Source organism: Hypomesus nipponensis, chromosome 10 (assembly GCF_054491055.1).
Source record: "Hypomesus nipponensis isolate SF chromosome 10, ASM5449105v1, whole genome shotgun sequence".
Taxonomy (NCBI): domain Eukaryota; kingdom Metazoa; phylum Chordata; class Actinopteri; order Osmeriformes; family Osmeridae; genus Hypomesus; species Hypomesus nipponensis.
Genome location: NC_140370.1, coordinates 13,635,176 through 13,661,861, shown reverse-complemented (window position 1 = coordinate 13,661,861; position 26,686 = coordinate 13,635,176). Strand labels below are relative to the sequence as shown.

General features: G+C 43.0%; 2 protein-coding genes across 3 annotated transcripts in view; one reads left to right on the top strand and one right to left on the bottom strand.

The window, feature by feature from the left end:
* The window catches only part of astn1 (astrotactin 1), a 105,104-nt gene extending 94,549 nt beyond the window's left edge, over positions 1-10,555 (top strand). For both annotated transcript variants that reach the window (XM_084706683.1, XM_084706684.1), the window contains 4 exons: positions 3,206-3,341; positions 5,050-5,150; positions 5,413-5,596; positions 9,029-10,555. In XM_084706683.1, the coding sequence (XP_084562809.1) occupies positions 3,206-3,341; positions 5,050-5,150; positions 5,413-5,596; positions 9,029-9,266 (659 nt within the window). In that variant the 3' untranslated portion in view covers positions 9,267-10,555. The remainder of the gene's footprint in view (positions 1-3,205; positions 3,342-5,049; positions 5,151-5,412; positions 5,597-9,028) is intronic.
* A 157-nt stretch (positions 10,556-10,712) lies between these two features.
* pappa2 (pappalysin 2) overlaps positions 10,713-26,686 on the bottom strand; it is a 46,356-nt gene continuing 30,382 nt past the window's right edge. Inside the window, exon 24 of the mRNA XM_084706686.1 lies at positions 10,713-11,307. Within this exon, the coding sequence (XP_084562812.1) occupies positions 11,200-11,307 (108 nt within the window). The 3' untranslated portion in view covers positions 10,713-11,199. The remainder of the gene's footprint in view (positions 11,308-26,686) is intronic.

The following is a 26,686-nucleotide window of genomic DNA, read 5'->3' as shown; positions in this document are numbered from 1 at the left end:
CCCTGCAAAACAGTGCACTGATATTGTTTCTAACATTTTTGTTTTGTTTTGAAAAGATGACATGCAGTAGCTATAATTTTTTGTTGTTGTTGAAAATGTTATGCTGGATGAAACTGTTCCTTTAAGGGAGCTGTCATTCAGCCGGGGGTTGTTTACATTGAGAATTCTTTGGGTATGAATGCTGGGAAACATCACCCTGTGCCAGGACGTTTGAAGTGAATTATTGGTCGTTTCTCGTTCTAAAGTTGTGCAGTCTATTTTGCAGACTTGCTGCCCCAAGCCAGTGTATTTCACGCTGTTTATTAATGAATTGGACTGGTAACTCTGATAGTCGTTGTTTCCTCTTAAAGGGAGGGGAAGATGTGAAGGGGAAAAAGTAAGTCACAAGCAAATTAACCATCATATCAAGCATTTTCAAGCCAGTCAGGCCTGGTCATAGTTGGACAGATGTTCAACTCTTACTTTGTCGTGTGGAAGTGCTGTCAAAGATATAATTAATTGTTACCAGTTACTATATCATCTACTTTTAAAATGAGTGCTAAAGTAGGTGTCATCTTCTGTGAGTCTAGACCTTAACATCTCATCAAGGCATCACTGTTCAACACTGTCGCCTTGAGAAAATGTGGAGAGGGCATTGTCCTGGATGAACTTTGCAGAACAAATAAAATACTGTGGCATAGACTTAAGAATGTCAGAGTGTTTACCACACACAAGATGTGATTTATTTAAACATGTTCTCTCATAAATAAATACAATGTTAAAGAACTGTGTTGGAGTGAACCCCCAATGTTGCAGTCATGATAAATTAAGGATTATTTGAGTCTTGTTGCATTTTTTTGGCTGAACCTTTGATTTATTAAGAGACAGTGCATATAAAAATGACATGTTGGAAGGTAAGTTGACCGTGCCCTCTGGGCAAAGCTATGCTATGATTAAGGGCTATCACAAACAGTCTGAAATAGGAATTGATCACCCCTTGATAACCACTGAGAAATCCAAGTTGTTTTATAAAGTATATCTGGGTCTGAACACTTTCTTTGATAGGGCTCCAGAGATATTTTATTGTCTCTGTCTGTCAAAAGTCATGTTCCCAGAAACAATGTGCTTCTTTGATAGCCATAAAAGGGGAGGACATAGTGTAATAGTGGTTCTCTCTGCATCCATCCCACCATGCCGATTCTAACACCACTGGGGTCAAAACACAGTTTCTGTCTCCGATGTGTTTGAAAACAGATGCTGCTTTCAAAGGAGGTTGTTGATGTTCTGTGAGTTTATAGAAATAGCTTAAAGCGAGAATGGCACAATCATCATTTGCTACAACCTTTGGACATGTGTGTGCTGTATTAAGATAGAGTTACTGCCTTAAACAGAAAAGCTGTAAACACAAGAATATTTGCTGTGCACTATTGAGAGGAAAACATACTATATGATACCAATTTGAGAACATTTAGTTACCATGGAAATGTTTGTGATGTATAAAAACTGCTGTGCAATGAGGTAGAATTGGCCACATGACAAAGACTTGTAGTGAAGAAAAAGTTTGATCAAAGTGAATTGCAGCAATTTTTATTGCTCATGTTACTCTAATCAAACATTTTTTAAACCTTACTTTTACGCAGAACACAAAAGTGCATTACTTAACTCTTACCCACAGAACGTGCGAACAATAACTACTGTAATACTAACATTTATGTCATTGTTTACAAATTAATGTTCAAAGCAACAAATTGTGATTTATAACGTTCAGATATGAAAGTAAATTTTAGCTGAAGAAACTGACATGTATTTCAGTGGAAATAGTCTAAAAAAGCATCGGTACAAGTAACCATTTGCAGTAATATCCAGACGGTTAGGGAGTACCTTTCATAGTTATGTATGCACTTAAGATCCTTGATGAACTGAGGATAATTGATCTGTAGATATAGAATTTTGTTGGTTGTACTTTAGATTTTTTAAGAGGCAATACATAGAAAGGTGACAGTACATCCTCAAGATGAACAACTTGGAAGTTAGGTTGACTGTGCCCTGTGGGTAAAGCTATGTTAAGATTAAGGGCTATCACCAACCATCTGAAGTAAGAATTGATCACTCTTTGTTAGTTACTTGATATCACATAAATGCACAATTATGAATCATATTTGCTAACATTTCTCGTTTCTCAAAATTGGGACGAAAATAGGAGTAAAGTAATTCTACATTTACTTCTCATCACAGTATATATACTATATACTGTTTCATTTACAATATACTTTAATACTGACTTGCACAAAAACATCCTTTAATAATAAAACAAGAATACAGTCAAGCAATACATGAATATAGATCACTTATATTGTATGTTTTCCTCCTAGAAATAAACTGAATGTATTTCCCCGATTCCCTCCCAGTGGTCTCCAAAATCCACTTCCTCGATTCTAGACATATATTCCAACCAGCTCTGCAATTAATATGCTAAGTGGTACAATCCCTCACAATGTCACTTTTCATTTTCATCTTTCACTTTTTCATCACGGCTCTCCTCTGCAGGGTTTTCGATGCAAAGTAAATATTTCTCTGTGACAGCTGGTACACACTATTTTTTTCCTCTCCTGGGTGTTTTCCCTGGCACAGAGCTCAGTGTTTTTACCACTAGGTGACCCAGGGGCTTGTGAGCAGGTTTCAGGGAGGACATACAGAGGTGGTCGCCTCAGAGACCTGCCTGTTCCAAACAGGCTTTTCTTCCTCTGAAATGCGCTCCGTCGCAAGTGCCCTTTGACGCATGCAACCCAGCTGGGAAAACACCTTGGCTGCCACCATGTAATGAGAACAAGCCCAGCGTATTATTTGAACCTAGCAGAGTAAAGGGTTTCTGCTCCAGGAGTTGTTTTGGCTGCCAGCCGTTCGTGTTGTTCATGGTGTGTGCCCCTGTGAAAACTGAAAACACGTCCTTCAGTGTCATAGCCTAAAATGTGATGGATGAACTGTTGTCAACAAAGAATATTCCTCTTTTGACAAATCTGCTGGACATAACATCCACACACTTGGGTATGTGTAAAATGTGTAAGACTTGGAATACGCCATACCAACATTCATTTTTACTCACTTTTACTTTTTAACGTAACATTCAATAATGTATAAACAGGTAGGTTATAGGTAGATGATTTGGTAGAGTAAACGGATGGATCACTATGTGCTGGTGATTAACAGGTTTGCCTCTCCTAAACAGAGACCGTGTTTAGCTTCGTGGATGACATCCTGTCGGGGGCTAAGTCTCCCTGTGTGATGCTGGGGGACGTCCCCGACCTCCTGACTTCATCCATCAGCATGATCATCCGCTGTCTGGAGGCCGACACCACCTACATGTAAGTCACTAACAGCATCAGTGAATGTTAGATGAATTCGGAATAATGACTTGTAATGGGAAGTCAATGTGGAGGGCTGTTGGGAGATTTATAAGAAAAGGATGCTGCTACAACTCAATAAAACAGGCTTCTTGAATTGCCTCTGGGATGAAGAATTTAATGGAAACTAATCTTGGAAATAACAAGTGATGGTTAAGAAATGTTTTTTTTTTAAAGTGACTGTTAAAATCACAGGCCCTCCCAAAAACTTGAACTGACTTGGAAGTAAGCAGCTTAAGCAGCTAAATGTGCATCCTCCAGGTATCAATTTGAACATGAATACAAAATAAACATGTAGTTCTGCGTCAAAATGACTCACAACATAAATGTAGGAAATTAATCAGCAAAATTGCAGATTAATTTCAACTTATGTTGTATAGTAAACGAGTGATATTACATTTGGAGGTTAGAGGTCATGGTAATGTTTGCTCGGCACCAAAAACAGGAAAGAAAGAAATAATTTGGTATCGTGATTTCACGATGGGTGCCATGTGGTTCAGCTCAATGAGGTAATGACGTGCCAGGTGTGAATTGCTGCAGTTTAGAGTTGTTATTGTGCGCTACTGGACCTGAGAGACTAGCGCTCTGTGGTGGTCTCCCCTGCAAAAACTACAACCGTGATATCCTGGTGATGTCAACCCACCACAGAGGAAGTCCTCTGTGAGGTCAATGTTGTGCTGGTGGCCAGAGGGTTTTTAATGACACCATGGAAGGCTTGACAGTGTGTGTTTGAATGTGTGTGTCATTGTGTGTGTTGTAGGTCAGGGTATAATAACATGGGCCAGAGGCAGTTCCTCCATCCGGGACTCACACACACACACACTCAGTACCTTCCTCATCTGACAGTCTACTGTACTTTACACACATGCTGCCACTTACCCCACACACGCTCCGTCAACAGGGGAGCCACACTGAACACATTAGAGCGAGCCAGAGAAGAAAACCATCTTGAGCACGTTGTGTCTTCAAATGGTTTTGATGTATAGCAATAGGCCAATCAAAACCACATGCACTTTATCTTTACATCATCCTGCTTCTGGTCAGTCTCCCTTTTGGCAATCTGTTCATCACAGCATTTAGGGGTGACCTTTGATTGTTTTAAACACTCGTTCTGTTATAATTACATGGACTTGATGGTTCACTGGTGCAGTTTTACTTAAATCAGTTGGACTTGACTACCGGTAGATAATAAAGTAATCTGTTAAATTGCTGGTTCAAACATATAAAACTACTTCTGTGAATTATGTATATTTGGATGGCAATACAACAAGTAGTTGCAAAATTGTTCAGTAATCCAATAACTTGATTGCAATACAAAACTACAAAAAATACTCTGTTTAAATCACTAATCCTGTAGCTGTTTGTCTGAAATGTTAAAAGCAAGACCACGCACAGTATCGCAGGAACGTTCAATCTTGTTCCTCGTAGTAGTCACGACAACCCATTGTCTAGATTGCAACACCGCAGGTGGAAGCTGCTTGTGTTGTCATCCACTAGATGGAGATATTATTCAAGTAAACGTCCGAAAGCACCAGCTTGCGCCGTGCATGACGTGGCTTTGAAGGATTAGCCTTGCTTGAGCTCTCAAATCGTCAGGATTTCAGAGGAATTTCACGTTTCGGATGGGGCAGCCATTTCCTGTGTGTAATAACAGTGTTCGCTTGTGTAGGTTCAAGCTCTGGGCGGTGGATAACACAGGCCGTCGCTCCCGTCCCAGTGAGGTCATCATAAAGACCCCATGCCCTGCAGTGGATGACGTCAAAGCACAAGGTCATTCAGTGCAATGCAGGACACATCACACTTTCTTTTGGTATTGTTCTCTCCATCACCGCAGCCTCGACCCATGGTTCTTCCTTTATCTGTCGGAATGATGGATATCATAGCTTTGCCCCTGATGTCGACACCAAGTCTTGGGTCTCTTGGGCCGAGTGTCCGAACCATAGAACTAGCGAAACATTTAACCACAATGAAGAGCGACAAGTGTTGTCCAATTGTCCAATCCCATTCTGACGTGAGACCTGTGCTGTTGCAGAGGTTGCAGATAAGATATACAACCTGTTCAATGGCTACACCAGTGGTAAGGAACAGCAGACAGCGTACAACACCCTGATGGACCTGGGAGCTCCCACCCTGCACCGCGTCCTCTACCACTACAACCAGCAGTACGAGAGCTTCGGAGAATTCACCTGGCGCTGTGAGGACGAACTGGGACCCAGGTACTTCATAAGACCTACTCGCCCCCTTCCTCCTCCCTCTCTCTCTCTCTCACTCTCTCTCTCTCTCTCTCTCTCTCTCTCCCTCTCTCTCTCTCTCTCTCTCTCTCTCTATATCTGCCTTTCTCGCACTCTTACTTTGTGCTCACTTTGGTCTCTCTTTTTTCTTTCATTGTTTGTGTGTCTCCGATCGACACAGACTCTTCCTTGGTGTGATGAGGAGGTGTTTGGGTTTATTTGGTGTCAGCACTGTATACGGTGGAAATTCATTCAAACTAACTGGATCAAATTTTCCTCGTGTGAGAGCTGTTAGTCACAGCCAGGAATGCCTCACATTTCCGCAGTCCATCTCTTCAGAGCAGTTAAGGATTGTGAGGTGAAATTGTAGCTGAATGCTAAACGCTTTATAAACAGACCCATGTGTCTGATACATAAAAGGTCTCATGGTTCCCTGTAGATGCTAGGTCCAGCAGGTGAAACTGATTAGGTCTTTGAATGAGAATCGTAGCTTTAGCTACTCAAATTAAAGGTTGTTTTTAATCGAGACCATGTTGGAAGAGTTGATGTAATTGGCTTGCTTCTGAAGTGTTCCATTAAAATACACTTACATTAACAGCCCAATTATGTGAGGGATGATTAATGTCAAGAAAAGCATCCACAAGAAGTGCATTTAAGGTGAAGGGACTATAAACATGACTTTAAGTTAGCTGGTAATTAAATTAACATTACTTCGATATGGCTATTGCAGGAAGGTTTCTACCTTGCTACCTGTTCGCTAAAAGAGTTCTCTTATAAGCAATACCACTCTTATGGAGCTAACACACATTTAGGGGTACCCTCCTTCTGGTGGACAGTCTCTGTACCCCCTGGATCTCAGTGTTTTGTGTGAACTAAGTGTTTGTGAACCACTCAAATCAAAACAAGGGAGTGTGTTTCCAAAGATATCAATACAAAGTAGAAAGGGCTGGATTTTGCCGGCCTCTCTCCAAAACTTTGTTATGAACCTCTTGAATCCACTGGGGGTTCCCTGTCACAAACAATGAACCATTTAAATGCCATTTTCATCAGTTAGTCAAAATACAGATAATAGTCATCCACTTAGCCCTTGACAAAACCAACCGTTTTAGCCAAGTAAACTACATCTCGAAATAAACAGAAGAAGCAATTGATGTATCTTCAAAGTGTTTTAGTGAAAATATTAAACTATGATTTGTTTTGGTACAGGACATTGTGTCTCAGTGACGAGCTCAGTTGGCTACTGAAAGAGGTTTGGTATGCAACATCTCGTGCAGCAAAACCCCAAACATAAACGAGGCTTCAGAGTCGTCGTACCCCCCCCCCCCTCTGGGTTCCCATCTCTCATCACCACAGGACTACCCATGCAGTTCAACACTGACACAGAAATGTTGGCTCAAAGTGTATAAGTAGAACAATCTATCATAGGTGTCTCCGTTTTATTGGCACTTGCCTGCTTGATGAGAAGTCTTTAACTTTATTGCAATGCGGTTGGTAGGGACTTTCGGGGACCTCTGCATCTTTTTATTTCACTTTTTGCTTGATTTACCTTTAACATGTTAGTTATTAAACAGACACACCCTACCGCATGAGAGGGTTCACTGCATGGTTATAGGTTCATCGATTGACAGTTTGGCTTGCTGTGCCTTGTGTCATGGATGCTCTGTTACATCAGTCCAGTTGTGGTGCTGTGCTCTCTCTGTGAGGCTGCGGGGGTGGGAGGAATGCGGGAGATTGTTCCCAAGCAGGCCAGTGAAAGGCCCCCGTGTCAGGGAAGGGGGGCTGGGGGGGCTTAGTAGGAACCAAAAAGCTCTACCTTGGAAACGTAAGGCCATTTTCCAGGCCTATACATGCTGAGGATTTATGGTGACAACTGTTGCTATTTGGAGCCCTGGTACGTTCTTTCTTGAAAAATTAAAGCATAACAAACCGCAAGGTTTTTGTTTTAAGCAAATAAACATCCAGATTCCTCAAACCACTGAAATGTGGCAAGATATTAGAAACATAAATACATTTAGAAAAATGATATAAATGACAGCTGGGTTACTACAGACACAGGGATTCTTTCATGAAGACAGAATGTCTGAGATTTCTGACATCATTAAAGCACCATTATATTATTTTCTCTGGAGTTTCCAGCGCAGATGATAAACTGTGGATATGTAAGCTTTTGATCTACCTTTTTGGACCGGCATTCACAACAATATGTTACCTACGACCTATGTCTATGAAAATAACAGGCAGCATAACATGTGTGTGTGTCTGTGTGGGCATGCGTGTGTATTTACACGAAGACAGATGTAGACAGTTGAACATTGGTAGAACATTGGTAGAAATGTGAAAAGTGTCGATCAAAATGTATTAATTTGTCAAATCAGATAAAAACCGTCGCTGTCTCTGTTGAATGTTACTGCAGAAGCTGACTTAAGAACTGTGTTGACAACGGAGAGAAAATAATATATTTTTCATTAATAGGGTAGTAGTAGCTAGAAGTCTATCCAGGAGACTTGTGGTTGAGAGAGGCATAGCGTATTTACATAGCAGTTAAGAGGTTCTGGTTTGGCTACTATGTAAGGTGAAGCCATGTCTTAGGAATGACAGGCTTTCATCCTGCAGGGCTTGTACAGTTACTGGGGTTGCTGTTCTGCCACTAAGTGAGGACAATGAGAAGCTCCTTAACCATTAATATCATGTTTGTCATCTGAAATGAGATGACCCTCCGCTGTGTTGAGAATGTAGGAATAACAGTCAAGTCAAGCAAATAGAGTAAAAGACCTTTGGAAAAAATAAGATAATTCAATTATGTGTTTCACCTCGTGCCCAGTTCCCTCAGAAAGGAAGAGGTGGGTTTGAGTCTGTCGTATTATGATGTAGTGTCAAAACAATGTCGAGGCTGCAGGTTGTGATTTATAGGCGATCTACTCTCTCCAATGCTGGATTTGCTTCATTTAAGGTAAAAACTCGAATTAAACGAGTCAACCTCTTTCCAGAGTATTGGGTATTTCGGGGAAATATTTTAAAACACGAAATAATTCCATTCATTAAAAAAATCTTTTTTTTACATATCCTTTTGTTGTAACTTAACCATAACCACTCAGCTTGAAGGCCAAATCTTGGTTGCATAATGCCCTGTGTGATATACAGAAGCTTTGACAACCGTGTCAGAGGATGAGTGCATCACAGGCCCCATTCCTTCACCAAATAGTACATAGTTTACTAAGGGAGTGTCATATTGTGGAGTCAGATGGCTGAGCGGTTAGGGAATTGGGCTATTAATCCGAAGATTGCTGGTTCGATTCCCAAATGACATTGTGGTATTTCACCCTACTTGCCTCGGGGGGAATGTCCCTCTACTTAATGTAAGTAGCTCTGGATAAGAGCGTCTGCCAAATGACTAAATGTATTGTGTTTTGTTTATAGGAAATCAGGTCTAATCCTGTCTCAACTGGACTACCTGAGTGGTTGGTGTCGGGGTCTTCTCCAGGAGCCTAAGATTGGCCTCCGCAGAGTGTCCCTCAAGTACCTCTCCTGTCGCTACACGGACACCAAATCCTTTGGACTTAACTGGGTTGATTTGGGCCAGGAGATCAGGAAGGCCTGTGATGAGCAGCTTCTCCCTGTCCTGTACAATGATTACGGGGAGCCTAAGGAACTCTGAATGTGTCACATGAAGCCTGGTAGTTTGATGGGGGTTCTCATAAAAGGTAGGCTTTGGGGAAAGTTGCCTCGTCTGTGGTCTCTGTGTATTTGAACCCTTACTTGCGGTTGTAGGAACCTAAATCCTAGGTATCATAGAGGGCGTATTTGCCTTATTAGACTAAAAAAGAGACTAATAATGTTCAATTCATATTTGGATTCATTTAGTACCAAATTATGCAATAACTAAAGTTGGAAGGTGGGAAGAGAACGATAATGGAATTCTTGTAAATGTAATTATACATGTTGAATGTAGTATTCCAGTATAAAGTCATTATTAAGCTGTACAGGTTTTCTTATGAAAACAAACAGCATTTAGTTGCTATTTCTGATATTTCGGAGCTTCTGTACTTTCAAACTTGTATGTATGTTAAAAGTAATGTTAAAAGTAAATGTTGCCAAAAGATGTATGACAGTAGTTTCTCCATCAATGATATTCTAACCATTCCTAAATCAGCAATCTTACTAAATATATATTTTTTCTTTTAAAGATACATTTTCTTTGAAGATACATTTAACAAGTCTTATACTTAATAATTGAAGTGCTATAGGTGTTTCTAAGTATCTGAATACAAAAGTTTAAACTAGCCTGTCAGTATTGGTTTCTTAATATGTTTTCCTGCCTAACTATATTTTTTCTAATGAACAGTTTTTTCATGAAGCAATTTCTATTTAATAAATACATATCAATATGATTATTTTCTTCATAAAACAATGCTGTTCTAGTCTATGGTAACATAATTAATCTGAAGTGTGCATCTGAAATTAAACTTGTAGATATTTGTATAGGCAGATTGATACATGCAACAAATTGCAGCACAGTACAGTGAATGCTTCTGTAAATATTGTATTACATATTGTTTTATTCTAACATTATATATTTTGGGCATTAGTGATCATTTTTGGAAGACGAGGCTAGTTTGTCATTTGAGCTTGAGAATGCCATTTCGACACATTTGTATTTTATGCAAGGATCCATGGAGATTATATCTATATTATAAGTGAGCATTCATCATACTACATACAGTTTTGTGACTTTTGTATTTGTTTTTATTTTGTTCTATGTCCAACAGATCTAATCTGTGAAACAGTTTTGTTTCTCATGTTTGATTAAAGACTGGTTTTAACAATTCTGTTAGATGGTAACGAGACTAAATCTGCATGTTATACAATGTCTGTGACTGATATAATGTTAACTTTTTCACTTTGATCTTTGCTATTTTAAAGAATAATAAATGATATATTATGAAATATATGTATGAATGTTTTAAACCAAGCATCACCACTATCTTAAGTAAATGTTCAAAGGACATGCCTTTCAAATAAATCTGTAACAAACTTGTGTTAGATAAATTATGTATTTATACTCTTTAATGAACAAACCTACAAAAAAACAAGAGTAATCTAATCAGGCTCTTAAAAAGTTATACTTTATTCAATAAGAGTGTAAAGGACGGTGTAATAACACAGAACATGATTACAGGTAAGGTACAATTCCTATATGGAAGAGTTCTTGAGAAAACAGCAATGACTAATTATGTCTCATTTCATAAACTGGTTTTAAAGTTATGTACCTATGAGATTCATAAATGTTTGTTACTGTATTATGTGATATGTTAAATACATTGATGTCTGTGTCTACATCTAAATATGTTAAAGATTGTCCAAATATATTAGTCTATACAAGTTAGTCTTTACAGATAAGCAGTATTTTGAACCCTACAGCTACAAATCAAAAATACTGGTGTTTCTGACTATAGAGACATAGAACATTTATTGCTGCTTAATGGGAAAACAAAATGGAAACATATCATGTCCAGGGGCGAAGTTAATCTGTTTCATTAGGAGCCAAAGCTTGGTTCTGTTTACATGTGCTGTCCTCTGGTTCTGGACCATCAGAACCGTCCAGGTTCCAACTGTTTAGCTTTGCTTTTATTCTCCTCCGCGTCGGGATCACGGCAAGTGCACTCATCCTGATCGCAGTCGGCCCCAAATTGAATGACCTGTCAATCAGTCAGACAATTGATATTAGACACAAAACATCTCAAAACGCCACATGGGTCGTTTCAGTGCTGTGGCAAACAATAAAAAAACATGGTTTGTTCTATTAAGGTAAATTAGGGTCTTAAAGATTTGCATGTGTGAAGCCCGGGTACCCAGCTGGGTAATATTCTGTGATGACTTGTCTTTGGAAATGAAACTCTTAGGAGTCGCTTACCTTTTGGTCACATTTAACAATTTTGTATTACAAAATTATTGGAGCACAAATTTGCATTGTGTGTCATACAGCTTTGGTGTGCTATAAAAATAATGTTTGCTTAGTCATGTTACACATTGATTGCTTTTGTACATGTTTATAGTAAAGAATGAAATACTAAATTATATTCCAAATTCAGTCTTGTATTTATTAAAGCTATGTTTCTGCATATGAGAAAATTGATGACCAATAACATGCTGGGGCTGAGCTGCACAAGAATTACATGCATTGTCTACATTTATGCGTGCAACATTTAATATTGTGTGTGATTGAAATTTATGTAGACTATGGCTACATTACAAAAGTGTAAGAACTGAGAGCAGTCCAGTGTGATCTCTCCATCTCTGGATAAACCACTATATTGCACTCGAGATCCGTTGTCCTGCGACCAAAGAGCCACTTAATGGCAACTTAGCCCATGGTATCAAAATTAATGTATCCAACTGACCAAGGTAGGCTACAACGGCGCGGCAACGTTGTCCACGGGACCAACAATAACGTAACCAGCCGACCAAGGGGCGACGTCGTGGCAATGTTGTCCATGCGACCAACTGGCAACATTCCCTTTATAACGTTGCTACGACGTTGCCAAGACGTTGCCAGAAGGTAACGTTGCGGGTCACCAACTGAGCACTTACTGGGAACGTCATGTGTTAGATGGGTATAACCTGAGGCTATGGTAGTGCTATAATATTAATATTATATATAAAGTGTTTAGATGGTACTTACATAACTTGTGATAAAGTAATAGGATACGTTTTGGCAATGATATGCCTACCAATCTAACATGCTAATTGGGTGAAATGGTCAGCAGTTGGTGGTAATGTCCATCACTCACGTATAGTGACTCCCTATTGGTGGAGACGGGGGGATCGAAAGGAGTGACGGGGGAGAGAGCCCTCAAAAACAGCAGAGTTAAGACAAGACCGACGGCGTGGAAAAAACGAGTAAGAAAGTAGTGAAATTGAAAGACTATGACAGCAGTAGTTCGAAGGTTGAGCTATTGTTAGTAGTTAGTTTACTAAGGTTTTTGTTGTTTTCTTTCAGCCAACGAAAGGGCACAGTAATGTTCTGTTTTGGAGCTAACTAGCTTGCTCAGCTTTGTGAACTTATAGCTAGTGCTAGCTAATCTATATGCCTACTCGTGTTATTACGAGTCTTGCCTACTCGTGTTATTACGAGTATTGAGTCGGGTGGCTCAACGGTGAGGGAATCGGGCTAGTAATCTGAAGGTTGCCGGATCGAATCCCTGCAGTGCAAAATGACGTTGTGTCCTTGGGCAAGGCACTTCACCCTACTTGCCTCGGGGGGAATGTCCCTGTACTGACTGTAAGTCGCTCTGGATAAGAGCGTCCGCTAAATGACTAAATGTAAAATGTATTACGGTGTACTGCGGTCAGTGTACAAGAGAACCTGCTGCTCAAATAGCACCCGAGTAACCTGGGCACTTGTGGTTCCTTTGAGGCGGCCTACGTGGGAGCCACATTATCAGTTGAACTGATAATTGTATACAAAATGTACACAAAATTACTGAATAAAAGAGTGAGTGGAAGGTAGCAAACAAAACTATAACAACTAGTAAAATAAATTATGTCAATAATCCTTAACTGGTGCAAGGGTGAGGGATTGGACCCCAAACATGTTATTGAGGTTTCCAATATACCCAATGGTGCTGAAGTGGAGGATATTGAGAAGACCATTGCGACTGTAAAGGTGCTGGGGAGAGTTAAAGTAAGGATGAAGCTTTTCGAACCAACGAACCCCACGGCCGCTGGAAGAGAGAGAAAGGAGGAACAAAGATGACGGAGTGGACAGGGCAAGTAGGAACCGAGCCAGTCGCACATCTGAGTCGGGGCAAGTCCCTAATGATGGGTTTTTCTGCTACAACTGTGGGGAAGATGGGCATGTAGCTCCCCGCTGCTCAGCCCCTGAAAATGCAGAAAAAGTTAAAACCAAATTGATCCGGTCACTGAAGAAACTACAAAGTGGAAACCGAGACCCCAAGAGAGGAGATGTGGACGGTATAGTAAAGAAAAATGATGCACAGCCTTTGGGACCCACTTGCATTCCTGCTGGTCTAGTTGGGTAGCCCCATATAGGTAAAACAATCATTGAAGGGCATCCCTGCTCAGTTCTGATTGACAGTGGCTCAACTGTCACCCTTGTGTTTGAAAGTTGGTATAGTAAATATCTATCTCATCTTCCCATACACCCCATATCTAGTTTATCACTCTGGGGACTGAGCCTGTCTTCATACCCTTATAAAGGGTATATTGTAATGGAAGTGTCTTTCTTGGATGATGGGGAAGAGGCCGGAACAAAGACACTCCTGGCATTGGTGTGCCCTGATCCATGTGGACCAGATCAAGCACCTGTGATTATAGGAACCAATGCCAGAAGGTTTCATCGCATACCCACTAAAGAACAATCCTATGACTAACAACAGAGCCCAGACATGGAGAGTGCAAGCAAAATCAGATCAATCTGCGGTGAGAGGCTCTTATTCTGACTGGGCTGAGGAGGAAGTGGGTCAAGTAAAGTGGGCTGGACCAGGGCCCTTCACTATCTCCCCGGATGAGGAACGGAAAGCCATATGTAGAGCTACAGTGAGGGAAGCCTATAGCCCTGGAGTGTTGATGTTAGACTCCCCGGCCAGACTTCCAACGGGAGTGGCTTTATTACCGTGTGTGCTGTTCCCAGTTGACCTAGACAGTGGTAATGTACCCGTACTGTTAAGGAATGAATCATTGAAAATGAAAGCCATACCAAAGGGTACCGTTATTGCCAGGATTCAAAGAGCCGATATTGTAACAGAGATTCTGAAGAACTGTCCACCGTCCAGCCCAATTGACCCGAACCGTTTCAGTTTTGGAGATTCACCAATACCAGAGGCCTGGCGGAGCAGACAAGCAGAAAAGCTATCTCAACGCACTGGAGTGTTCTCAGTGGAGGAATGGGATGTGGGACTGGCGAAGGGAGTCGAACATTGCATTAGAATGAATGACACTAGGCCATTTCGAGAACTTTCTCGACGCCTGGCACCAGGGGACCTTGATCTACGACGGCACCTGCAGGACCTGCTGGCCACCGGAATTATCAAGGAATCCCGCAGCCCGTTTGCCTCACCTACTGTAGTGGCCCGAAAGAAGAATGGGAAGATCCGAATGTGTATCGACTACCGTACCCTGAATGCGAGGACCGTTCCAGACCAATACACCGTGCCAAGAATAGATGATGCATTGGACAGTATGAATGGGAGCAGGTGGTTTACGGTGATAGATTTGTGAAGTGGTTATTACCAAATCAAGATGGCAAATGAAGACAAAGAGAAACTGCCTTTATTTGTCCATTGGGATTTTTCCAATTCGAACGCATGCCTCAGGGTATTACTGGAGCTCCCGCCACTTTCCAAAGGCTTATGGAGAAAGTGGTAGGAATCATGAATCTGCTGCAGTGCTTAGTATACCTTGACGACATTATCATCTTTAGCCATACCTTGGAGGAGCATGAAGAGCGCCTGTTCAAAGTGCTAGATCGATTGGAAGAATATGGCCTGAAAATCTCGTTGGATAAATGCCAGTTCTGCCAACCACAGGTTAAGTATGTTGGGCATATAGCCTTGATAATAGCACTAACTGTAAGAAAGCAACAATGTGCATCTGTTCTTTTGGATCATAATGGTCAAAGATTAACAAACAATTGAAACTTTGTGAACTGGTGGAATGTCAATTCTATTCTTTGCTCACAAGTCAATACAGCATATAGCCTGATGATAATTAAAGAAAAAAAGACAGTTTCAGCAATAATCTGAAAAAGAATGACAATGTTACGACTCTAACGTTCACGAGTTGTGTATTGTTCTGACACAGCCAGGTACACTCTGTTCCTCAGCGTGGCGTGCAGGTAGCCCAGCAGGACAGGCATGATGGCAAATAGGATGAGGCCAGACAGGACGACAATGGCCCAGTCTGTAGTGTTACCCTGCTGAGGACACTGCTTCCAGGGCAAAGGGTACTGGAAGGAGTTCCCCAGGTAGAACAGGCTCTAGCCAATGATCACGTTGTAATAAAGAGCTACAAAGAAGCACACCACACAGCTGGAGTAGCCAATCCCTGAGAGTTTGGGTGAGATGTGTTTCCACACCCCGATGCTGCCCTGTCTGATGGCCTGGCCGGCCACCAGCTCTAAGAAGAACAGAGGGATCCCCATGGAGGAGGAAGGTTCCTCTTCCATTCTGATGGCAGAGGTAGGTGAATCTCCAGACGTTTCCAAGACCAACGCTGAAGCCCACCTGAGCTAGAAAATACTCAATTTTACTGTCCCACCCATCTCTGGCCGGGGGCTCTGTCGAGCTTAGCTCTCAGCTCTCAGCAGAGGGGCTGCCAAGTTGGGACTCTGGTATCTCAGACAGGTCACCGTCAGCAGGCAATGCCAGCTTCTTTCTCTCCATGCCCAGCAAGGACCAGAAGGAATAGAGAAATGGATCGAGGGCCAAAGGGAGAAAAAAGGGATGTGATGTATATAGAACAGGAGACTTCAGAGTCAGAGGAGGACGGACCTCTCCATTCTCGAATCACACTGCCAAACTGGAGTCCACCCCACACAAGGTCTCGACACCGATTTGAATCCAAGCAGCAGGAGAGTCCCCATGACTCAACTCATGCTGTGCCAGGCGATGAGGAAATGTCAGATTTAGAAGAGAGCACTGAGATTGGACAGGCACCTATCCCTCCTCTGAACATGTGGATGGACAACGCCTCCACCCAAAAAAGATGATCTTGATGTGGACACTGGGACTGGTAGGAAGGTGGAAGTGTCACCTACCCGGAACAACAGTGAGGATGTTCAGTCAGATTGCCGTGTAAGCAAAAAGCAGGTTAAACCTGTGATTCGGTTAAGTTATGACTTACCTGGTCGGCCCCCCGACAAGCCGGTGGTTGTGGTCCATAGGGGTGTAAGAATCTCGATCACCCCGGAGAGCAATGGTACCGATATATTGTGTTTCACTGTCTACCTAAATCCTGTAGAACCAGGGCAAGGATGTATAGAGTTGAAACTTACCAAGTAAGATCCGAGGTTTATTTCTTCTAGCAGGGTTACTTAGAGTAAAACCTATACTACAAGGGAGTAGTATGCTTACCTGTGCGTAATGTCTTACTCGCACAATGTCGTCTGATCGGGATAATCAGACGTTTAGGAGGGGGAGAGTGAAACCCGGGTATAACCTGAGGCTATGGTAGTGCTATAATATTAATACTATATATAAAGTGTATAGATGGTACTTAGATAACTTGTGATAAAGTAATAGGATACGTTTTGGCAATGATATGCCTACCAATGTAACATGCTAATTGGGTGAAATGGTCAGCAGTTGGTGGTAATGTCCATCACTCACGTATAGTGACTCCCTATTGGTGGAGACGGGGGGATCGAAAGGAGAGACGGGGGAGAGAGCCCTCAAAAACAGCAGAGTTAAGACAAGACCGACGGTGTGGAGTAAACGAGTAAAAAAGGAGTGAAATTGAAAAAAAGAAGACTGACAACAGTAGATAGAAGGTTGAGCTATTGTTAGTAGTTAGTGTACCTAAGGTTTTTGTTGTTTTCTTTCAGCCAACGAAAGGGCACAGTAATGTTCTGTTTTGGAGCTAACTAGCTTGCTCAGCTTTGTGAATTTATAGCTAGTGCTAGCTAATCTATATGCCTACTCGTGTTATTCCGGTGTTCTGCGGTCAGTGTACAAGAGAACCTACTGCTCAAATAGCACCCGAGAAACCTGGGCACTCGTGGTTCCTTTGAGGCGGCCTACGTGGGAGCCACGCCGCTGAATAGCGCTGCTAGCTACCGGGAACATTAGCAGTTCCATTTCAGCTATGTGGGACGACCAGTTGGCCAGGAGCGATTGCCTGCTAGCTACGTGGGGTTGCTAACTGACAGACTAAAGGCAATATCAACTGTGCACGCGGCACAAACGTGGTGGTCGTGAGTAGCCCGTATTGGGCGCGAGGAACACAGTTAACAGGCCTGCAACAGGGGTTGAACTGATAATTAGGATTCCTCCGTAAGGAGGAAACCTATTGTTATTGGTGGTTTTATTATTTGTAATTCTTGTACCATGGGAGTCAATGGCAGCCCCTAGACCCCATCGACAACTTTTTGTGAAATTTGGCACACTCATTAAGGACAGTTTCTTCTATACCTACACCAAGTTTCATGTCTCCCATTAGACCACTCTAGCGCCACCAATGGGTCAAAGTTGGACTTGTGTTTACACACGCAACTTTTGAACCGTATGACTAATTTTCAAAAATGAGGTACCATTGGATTCCCTGGATCAAGCCGAGTTCAACGCACACCATGGCGTTAATTTCCGGTTATATAGATTTCCCGCCATTTCCGGTTTTATCAAAAACCTTTGAAAGCCTACTCCTCCTACAATTTTTGTCATATATTCTTCAAAATCACCAGAGATGATCTTCAAACCAAGCCTCACAAAAGTTATCAAAGGAATTTTGATCCTCATAACCGTCTGTCCGGTACAGCCAATCAAATTCATCAGAAAAGCCGCCAAACAGGATGTGAAGTCATGTCTCAGCAAATCTTTGAGATATCAACACTAAACTTGGTAGATCGGAGGAAGACACTACAACATATTACCATGTGCAAAGGCAAATTCATATCTCTAAAAATGATTGATATAAATCAAATTGAACTTATCGCTAACGCTAAAATAATGCTTTGCACATCAGCCAGTCAAAAACTGATACTCTGATTCAATCACAAGTTCATATGAAGACTCTTGAGAATGTTCATAACACAAATCTGTGAAAAAGTTGACTGTAAGATGAAAGGTCGATTTTTGGTGAATATTTGAAACATGCTTGCTTGGCTAATTTCTAGGCAAATTTCCAATGAATGTCTCCCCTGCTCCTCCCCGCGCGTGCTCCAAAATCTCACACACACTCAGCCTTCCCTTGACACACGCGCGGCCAAGACGCACACGCAACATTTCAGGAGAGTGTGGGCTGACCAAGCCCCCACTCATTCCTTGGTCTTTAGCAAAGGCCCATGTGGCTCTTGATGGTATTGCATTTCCGATTTTGTATGCAATGGTAAAAAGGTCTCAAATCCTGAAACATTGATAGTATAGACCAAGAGTAAATACCACACCTCAAATGGCCCACCATTACCCATAGGTGGCGCTATAGGCCACGCCCAAAAGCACAAAGATACAAGGCTTTCTGGAATGGATAGGTTCACCAAGCCCCCTCCCTTCACGTATTGGCTTGAAAAAAGGCCCATGTGGATCTTGATGGTATTGCATTTCCGATTTTGTATGCAATGGTAAAAAGGTCTCAAAATCCTGAAACATAGATAGTATAGGCAAAGAAACAGTTTAACAAAAAGCCCATGTGGATCTTGTTGGTATTGCTTTTCCGATTTTGTATACAATGGTAAAAAGTTATAAAAATCCTGAAACATTGATAGTATAGACCAAGAGTAACTACCACACCACAAATGGCCCACTATTACCCATAGGTCTTCCCTTGACACACGCGCGGGCTTGGCAAGACGCACACGCAACATTTCAGGAGAGTGTGGGCTTACCAAGCCCCCACTCATTCCTTGGTCTTTTGCAAAGGCCTTGTGGATCTTGATGGTATTGCATTTCAGATTTTGTTTGCCATGGTAAAAAGTTCTCCAAATCCTGAAACATTGATAGTAAAGGCCAACAGTAACAACAACACTTTAACAAAAGCCCATGTGGATATTGTTGGTATATTTTTCCGATTTTGTATGCAATGGTAAAAAGTTAAAAACATCCTGAAACATTGATAGTATAGGCCAAGAGTAACTACCACACCACAAATGGCCCACCATTACCAATAGGTGTCGCTACAGGCCACGCCTTAAAGCACAAAGCACTTCACTTCTTGTGAAGATTAAAGCACTTCACTTCTTGGCTTGAAATAAAGGCCCTTGTGGATCTTGATGTTATTGCATTTCAGATTTGGTATCCCATTGGAAATTCTGCAGCATTGATTTTTCTATACAGTTACAATTTGTCAAGAATATACATTTTTCAATGGTTCGCAATGCTTTACATGTAAGCCAGTCAAACAAGTTCATATGAAGACTCTTGAGAATGTTTAGTACACAAATCTGAGAAAAAGTTGACTCTAAGATGAAAGGTCGATTTTTGGTGAATCTTTGAAACATGCATGCTTGGCTAATTTCTAGGGAAATTTACAATGAAATGTGTCCCCTGCTCCTCCCCGCGCATGCTCCAAATTCTCACACACTCATTCTTCCCTTGACACGCGCGGGCTTGGCAAGACATACACGCAACATATCAGGACTGTGTGGGCTGACCAAGCCCCAACTCATTCCTTGAATATCAGCATAGGCCCTTGAGGACCTTGGTGTCATTGCATTTCCTACTTTGTATGCAATAGTAAAAAGGTCTCCAAATCCTGACACATTGACAGTACAGGCCAAGAGTAACTACCACACTTTACCCAAAGCCCATGTGGATCCTGTTGGTATTGCATTTTCGATTTTATATGCAGTGGTAAAAAGTTTTTAAAATCCTGAAACATTAATAGTATAGGCCAAGAGTAACTACCACACCACAAATGGCCCACCATTACCCATAGGTGGCGCTACAGGCCACGCCTTAATGCATAAAGATACAAGGCTTTCTGGAATGGATAAGCTCACCAAGCCCCCTTCCTTCACTTACTGGCTTGAAATAAAGGCCCTTGTGGATCTTGATGGTATTGCATTTCAGATTTGGTATGCCATTGGTAATTCTGCAGCATACATTCTTCTATACAGTTACAATTTGTCAAGAATAAACATTGTTCAATGGTTTGCAGTGTTTGGAGGAATCCGCCATTACTGCTTGCAGTTATATTTAGGATTCCTCCGTAAGGAGGAAACCTATTGTTATTGGTGGTTTTATTATTTGTAATTCTTGTACCATGGGAGTCAATGGCAGCCCCTAGACCCCATCGACAACTTTTTGTGAAATTTGGCACACTCATTAAGGACAGTTTCTTCTATACGTACACCAAGTTTCATGTCTCCCATTAGACCACTCTAGCGCCACCAATGGGTCAAAGTTGGACTTGTGTTTACACACGCAACTTTTGAACCGTATGACTCATTTTCAAAAATGAGGTACCATTGGATTCCCTGGATCAAGCCGAGTTCAACGCACACCATGGCGTTAATTTCCGGTTATATAGATTTCCCGCCATTTCCGGTTTTATCAAAAACCTTTGAAAGCCTACTCCTCCTACAATTTTTGTCATATCTTCTTCAAAATCACCAGAGATGATCTTCAGACCAAGCCTCACAAAAGTTATCAAAGGAATTTTGATCCTCATAACCGTCTGTCCGGTACAGCCAATCAAATTCATCAGAAAAGCCGCAAAACAGGATGTGAAGTCATGTCTCAGCAAATCTTTGAGATATCAACACTAAACTTGGTAGATCGGAGGAAGACACTACAACATGTTACCATGTGCAAAGGCAAATTCATATCTCAAAAAATGATTGATATAAAGCAAATTGAACTTATCGCTAACGCTAAAATTATGCTTTACACATCAGCCATTCAAAAACTGATACTCTGATTCAATCACAAGTTCATATGAAAACTCTTGAGAATGTTCATAACACAAATCTGTGAAAAAGTTGACTGTAAGATGAAAGGTCGATTTTTGGTGAATATTTGAAACATGCTTGCTTGGCTAATTTCTAGGCAAATTTCCAATGAATGTCTCCCTTGCTCCTCCCCGCGCGTGCTCCAAAATCTCACACACACTCAGCCTTCCCTTGACACACGCGCGGCCAAGACGCACACGCAACATTTCAGGAGAGTGTGGGCTGACCAAGCCCCCACTCATTCCTTGGTCTTTAGCAAAGGCCCATGTGGCTCTTGATGGTATTGCATTTCCGATTTTGTATGCAATGGTAAAAAGGTCTCAAATCCTGAAACATTGATAGTGTAGGCCGAGAAACACTTTAACAAAAGCCCATGTGGATCTTGTTGGTATTGCATTTCCGATTTTGTATGCAATGGTAAAAAGTTATAAAAATCCTGAAACATTGATAGTATAGACCAAGAGTAACTACCACACCACAAATGGCCCACCATTACCCATAGGTGGCGCTACAGGCCACGCCAAAAAGCACAAATATACAAGGCTTTCTGGAATGGATAGGCTCACCAAGCCCCCTCCCTTCACTTATTGGCTTGAAAAAAAGGCCCATGTGGCTCTTGATGGTATTGCATTTCCGATTTTGTATGCAATGGTAAAAAGGTCTCAAAATCCTGAAACATAGATAGTATAGGTAAAGAAATACTTTAACAAAAAGCCCATGTGGATCTTGTTGGTATTGCTTTTCCGATTTTGTATACAATGGTAAAAAGTTATTAAAATCCTGAAACATTGATAGTATAGACCAAGAGTAACTACCACACCACAAATGGCCCACTATTACCCATAGGTCTTCCCTTGACACACGCGCGGGCTTGGCAAGACGCACACGCAACATTTCAGGAGAGTGTGGGCTGACCAAGCCCCCACTCATTCCTTGGTCTTTTGCAAAGGCCTTGTGGATCTTGATGGTATTGCATTTCAGATTTTGTTTGCCATGGTAAAAAGTTCTCCAAATCCTGAAACATTGATAGTAAAGGCCAACAGTAACAACAACACTTTAACAAAAGCCCATGTGGATCTTGTTGGTATTGCATTTCCGATTTTGTATGCAATGGTAAAAAGTTAAAAACATCCTGAAACATTGATAGTATAGGCCAAGAGTAACTACCACACCACAAATGGCCCACCATTACCAATAGGTGTCGCTACAGGCCACACCCTAAAGCACAAAGCACTTCACTTCTTGTGAAGATTAAAGCACTTCACTTCTTGGCTTGAAATAAAGGCCCTTGTGGATCTTGATGTTATTGCATTTCAGATTTGGTATCCCATTGGAAATTCTGCAGCATTGATTTGTCTATACAGTTACAATTTGTCAAGAATAAACATTTTTCAATGGTTCGCAATGCTTTACACGTAAGCCAGTCAAACAAGTTCATATGAAGACTCTTGAGAATGTTTAGTACACGTCGTCGTCGTCGTCGTCGTCGTCGTCGTCGTCGTCGTCGTCGTCGTCGTCGTCGTCGTCGTCGTCGTCGTCGTCGTCGTTGTCGTCATCTGCCGCTTGTCCGGGGATCGGGTCGCGGGGGCAACGACCTAAGCAGGGAGGCCCAGGCTTCCCTCTCCCCGGCCACTTCCACCACCTCTTCCTAGGGGACCCCGAGGCGTTCCCAGGCCAGCCGAGTGACATAGTCCCTCCAGCGTGTCCTGGGTCTTCCCCGGGGCCTCTTCCCAGTGGGACGTGCCCGGAACACCTCACCAGGGAGGCGTCCAGGAGGCATCCTAATCAGATGCCCGAGCCACCTCAGCTGGCTCCTCTCGACGCGGAGGAGCAGCGGTTCTACTCTGAGCCCCTCCCGGATGACCGAGCTTCTCACCCTATCTCTAAGGGAGAGCCCGGACACCCTGCGGAGAAAGCTCATTTCGGCCGCTTGTATTCGCGATCTCGTTCTTTTGGTCACTACCCATAGTTCGTGACCATAGGTGAGGGTAGGAACGTAGATCGACTGGTAAATAGAGAGCTTCGCCTTTCGACTCAGCTCCTTCTTCACCACGACGGACCGATGCAGAGCCTGCATCACTGCGGACGCCGCACCGATCCGCCTGTCGACCTCGCGCTCCATTCTTCCCTCACTCGTGAACAAGACCCCGAGGTACTTGAACTCCTCCACTTGGTTCAGGATCTCCTCCCCGACCCGGAGATGGCACTCCACCCTTTTCCGGTCGATAACCATGGCCTCAGATTTGGAGGTGCTGATTCGCATCCCAGCCGCTTCACATTCGGTTGCGAACCGCTCCAGTGAGAGCTGAAGGTCACGGCCCGATGAAGCCAACAGGACCACATCATCTGCAAAAAGCAGCGACCCGATCCTGAGGTCACCAAACCGGACCCCCTCAACATCCTGGCTGCGCCTAGAAATCCTGTCCATATAGGTAATGAACAGAATCGGTGACATAGGGCAGCCCTGGCGGAGTCCAACCCTCACCGGAAACAAGTTCGACTTACTACCGGCAATGCGGACCAAACTCTGGCACCGGTCGTACAGGGACCGGACAGCCCCGATCAGGGAATCCTTTACCCCGTACTCTCGGAGCACCCCCCACATGAGCCCCCGAGGGACACGGTCGAACGCCTTTTCCAAATCCACAAAACATGTGTAGACTGGTTGGGCGAACTCCCATGTACCCTCCAGGACTCCGCGGAGGGTATAGAGCTGGTCCACTGTTCCACGGCCAGGACGAAAACCACATTGCTCCTCCTGAATCCGAGGTTCGACAATCCGGCGGACCCTCCTCTCCAGGACCCCTGAATAGACTTTCCCAGGGAGGCTGAGGAGTGGGATCCCCCTAAAGTTGGAGCACACCCTCCGGTCCCCCTTTTTAAGAGGGGAACCACCACCCCGGTCTGCCAGTCCAGAGGCACTGTCCCCGATGTCCACGCGATGTTGCAGAGTCGTGTCAACCAAGACAGCCCTACAACATCCAGAGCCTTAAGGAACTCCGGGCGGACCTTGTCCACCCCAGGGGCCCTGCCACCGCGGAGCTTTTCAACCACCTCGGCGACCTCGGCCCCAGAGATAGAAGGGCCCCCCCCGATGTCCCCAGACTCTGCCTCCACGTCGGAAAGCGTGTTGGTGGAATTAAGGAGGTCTTCAAAGTATTCCTTCCACCGATCCAGGACGTCCCCCGTCGAAGTCAGCAGCGCACCGTCCCCACCGTATACAGTGTTGACAGAGCACTGCTTCCCCCTCCTGAGTCGCCGTATGGTGTTCCAGAACCTTTTTGAAGCCGTTCGGAAGTCATTCTCCATGGCCTCGCCAAACTCCTCCCATGCTCGGGTTTTTGCCTCCGCGACCGCCAAAGCCGCGTTCCGCTTGGCCTGCCGGTACACATCAGCTGCCTCAGGAGTCCTACCAGCCAATAAAGCCCGATAGGCCTCCTTCTTCAGCTTGACGGCATCCCTCACCTCCGGAGTCCACCACCGGGTCCGAGGGTTACCGCCGCGACATGCACCGTGGGAAAAGGCCCGGCCACCAGGCGCTCGCCATCGAGCCCCACCCCCGGGCCTGGTTCCAGGGGGGGGCCCCGGTGACCCGCTTCCGGGCAGGGGCAACTGAGAACCATTGTTGTGTTTCTTCATGGTTGGTTTTTTGAGCCACGCTTTGTCTGGTCTTTCACCTGGAACCTGTTTGCCTTGGGAGACCCTACCAGGGGCATAAAGCCCCCGACAACATAGCTTCCAGGATCACTAGGACACGCAAACCCCTCCACCGCGGTAAGGTGGTGACTCATGGATGGATTAGTACACAAATCTGAGAAAAAGTTGACTCTAAGATAAAAGGTCGATTTTTGGTGAATCTTTGAAACATGCATGCTTGGCTAATTTCTAGGGAAATTTACAATGAAATGTGTCCCCTGCTCCTCCCCGCGCATGCTCCAAATTCTCACACACTCATTCTTCCCTTGACACGCGCGGGCTTGGCAAGACACACACGCAACATATCAGGACTGTGTGGGCTGACCAAGCCCCCACTCATTCCTTGAATATCAGCATAGGCCCTAGAGGACCTTGGTGTCATTGCATTTCCTACTTTGTATGCAATAGTAAAAAGGTCTCCAAATCCTGACACATTGACAGTACAGGCCAAGAGTAACTACCACACTTTACCCAAAGCCCATGTGGATCCTGTTGGTATTGCATTTCCGATTTTATATGCAATGGTAAAAAGTTTTTAAAATCCTGAAACATTAATAGTATAGGCCAAGAGTAACTACCACACCACAAATGGCCCACCATTACCCATAGGTGGCGCTACAGGCCACGCCTTAATGCATAAAGATACAAGGCTTTCTGGAATGGATAAGCTCACCAAGCCCCCTTCCTTCACTTACTGGCTTGAAATAAAGGCCCTTGTGGATCTTGATGGTATTGCATTTCAGATTTGGTATGCCATTGGTAATTCTGCAGCATAAATTTTTCTATACAGTTACAATTTGTCAAAAATAAACATTTTTCAATGGTTCGCAGTGTTTGGAGGAATCCGCCATTACTGCTTGCAGTTATATTTGTATTTGTTGTTTTCCATGCCGGCTTTTGTATTTTCTGTTATACCTGTATACTTACTTGTCTTTGTTTGTAAGAGGTGAACACATGGCCTAAAGTGTGTTATACTAGGCCTCAATATCGCTTATTTATCAAATTATTATTATTATTTCAAATACATGACTAATTTGGTTAAACACATTCTTAGTAAATGGAAATGTGTTATGGACTCCACTCAATTCAATATTAGACATTAGTCAGGTGGTACAAAGGAACTCAGGTAAAAGCCAAGTCTTAACAGGAAATTGACTTTAGGGCTACATGTGTAACACTAAAAGGGCTTTTTGAATATCTGGTTTCAATGATTCAAATCCACGCTTGCATCCAGTTTTACACATGCTAATCCTTATGACCCTAATTTACCTTCTGATTTTCCATAAAACCATAGTCATCCATATCAGAAATGTGTATCTCCTTAAGGATTGAAAAGTATTATGACTGTTCCACGCTTAGAATTTCCTAACAATTTCAAAGGGAACCTAACTTCTCCCAGAAGATGGATAAAGGGGGATGATGTTAAACGGTTCACCGTGGACTTTTAACGATGAGAAACCTTGAGTATCGAGGGTAAAGGAACACACCACAAAGGTGAACGGATGAACATGTGTTACAAATCAACAACGATGGTTGCCAGGTCTTGTCTAGGAAGCAAGCCATCACCACAGGTTGCAAAATAAACTCGGATGACCTGCGAAGCAGTCTGTTGCAAGAAATGTAAACATTCATGAGAGGGCCCGCACTGATTTCACTCATATTTTGTTGGAGGGATAATAGTTTAATTGAGAAGTTAGCAGCTGTTCCATAAGGTTTAGGAGGAGAAGCCCTGATCTCAGACTGTCATCCCATTAAAACTG